The sequence below is a fragment of the Mus musculus genome, chromosome 19 (assembly GCF_000001635.26).
Source record: "Mus musculus strain C57BL/6J chromosome 19, GRCm38.p6 C57BL/6J".
Taxonomy (NCBI): Eukaryota; Metazoa; Chordata; class Mammalia; order Rodentia; family Muridae; genus Mus; species Mus musculus.
Genome location: NC_000085.6, coordinates 13618908 through 13620836, shown reverse-complemented (window position 1 = coordinate 13620836; position 1929 = coordinate 13618908). Strand labels below are relative to the sequence as shown.

Genomic DNA, 1929 nt, shown 5'->3' with positions numbered 1-1929 from the left:
TATCTAGGATTACAGTATATATTTTTAAAATAAAGTCCCCAATTTCTTTTTTGTTTGTTTGTTTGTTTGTTTGAGAAAACATCTTTAATATTAATGATTTAGCATCTGATTTTACACTGACCAGGCATTTGCTGAAATAAATCGAGTGCAAAATTGCAGGTTCTTTTAATTTATGAAATGCTAGTGTTAGCAGAATGTGTGGCACAGCTACTACACAATCTTAGAAGAACATCTTTAACATTAGATTTTTTTTCTATGTGATTAAAGACTATTGTGTATCAGTAACGTAAAACCACTCTCCTGTCCTATTTTGAATCCTTGATGTTAGGTTATGATGTTTGAAACCAGCCATGGAGATGCAGAGAACACAGTGGTTCTTAAATTCCCTCCTGAACAGTTATAGTGCAGTGGGAGGCTGGAGATGATGCTCCACTTCTTAATAAAGTGTCATCTCTAGATTCTATGCAGTAACAAAAATGTTTTATATGAATACTCCTTTCTGGGGACTAGCCTGGACACTGGTATTATAGGCAAACCTGAAATTTTCTTTTTTTTTTAAATACTTTTTATTAGGTATTTTCCTCATTTACATTTCCAATGCTATCCCCAATTTCTATGTCCCCAATTTCCATGATCCAACATTAGCTGTATATTGTCTGAATCCAAAAGGAATACACAGAAAATACATATAAAGAATATTCCCAGAACTACAATAGACTTTACAGTTAATTGACTAATCCCAGTGAAAGCACTGCTTTTCCAGCAACCTTCTTGAATGCATTCTTGACTTCTTTATTTCTCAGGCTATATACAAGAGGGTTCAGCATGGGAATGACCATGGTGTAGAAAACAGATGCCATCTTGTCAGTATCCATGGAGTGATTGGAGCTGGGCTGTAAGTACATGAAGATAATTGTGCCATAGAAGATGGAAACAGTGGTAAGGTGGGATGCACAGGTGGAAATGGCCTTCTTCCTGCTCTCAGCAGAGCGCATTCTCAGAATTGCAACAAAAATTAGTAAGTAAGAGGACAATATAACTAATAGAGTAAAAGCAACATTGAATGCTGCCAACATAAAGAGTATAATTTCATTTGTGTGAATACTGGAGCAAGAAAGGGCTAATAGTGGTGGGATATCACAGAAAAAGTGATTGACTACATTAGAATGGCAGAAGGAGAGTTGAAATGTGAAGGAAACATGAATGGAAGATTGTAAGAGTCCACTGACATAAGATCCAGCAAGAAGCAGGACACATATCGTAGTTGTCATAGTAGTGGAGTAATGCAAGGGTTTGCACACTGCTGCATGACGGTCATAGGCCATTGAGGCCAGCATGAAACTTTCAACAGTAGCAAAGGCTGCAAAGAAGAACATCTGGGCAGCACATGCATTGTAGGATATGATCTTATTTCCTGTGAGAAACCCTTCCATCACCTTGGGAGTGACAGCTGAGGCATAAACACAGTCCACCAGAGAGAGGTTACTGAGGAAAAAGTACATGGGAGTGTGGAGTCTGGAGTCCAGCAGAATCAGCAAAATCATCCCAAGATTCCCAAACAATGTTGTCAAATAAATGAGAGTAAAGATGATAAATAAAGGAATTTGCAGGAATGGTGCATCTGTTAACCCAACAAGAATAAATTCAGACAATTCTGAAATATTCTGAATCATTTTTATATGGAAATTATAACAGACTCCTAGGATAAAATAAAAAATATATAGTATTTGGACATCAGCAAGTGATTTTAAGTACGTTCACATTCTCGTATTCGTGTGTCAGCATCCTTTCTGGTGTGAAATGATCTAAACTTAATTCTGGGTGGAAATGACCTAAAGGGAGTTATTTACCTGGTAGTGAGTCAAATTGAAACTGTTACTTTATTGGTGCCAATATGTATCTCTATTATAGATATAGGTCTTATTTCAG

At 36.7% G+C, this 1929-nt stretch overlaps 1 protein-coding gene across 1 annotated transcript; it reads right to left on the bottom strand.

The window, feature by feature from the left end:
- Nucleotides 1-725: 725 nt before the first annotated feature.
- Olfr1487 (olfactory receptor 1487) lies at nucleotides 726-1673 on the bottom strand. Its single transcript, NM_146636.2, has one exon. It carries the CDS (start codon nucleotides 1671-1673, stop codon nucleotides 726-728), a length of 948 nt encoding a protein of 315 aa, NP_666847.1.
- Between the last annotated feature and the right edge of the window lie 256 nt (nucleotides 1674-1929).

Bases quoted from the DNA above. Each gene is read 5' to 3' on its own strand.
- Olfr1487 (NM_146636.2), bottom strand. From the start codon at position 1,673: ATGATTCAGAATATTTCAGAATTGTCTGAATTTATTCTTGTTGGGTTA.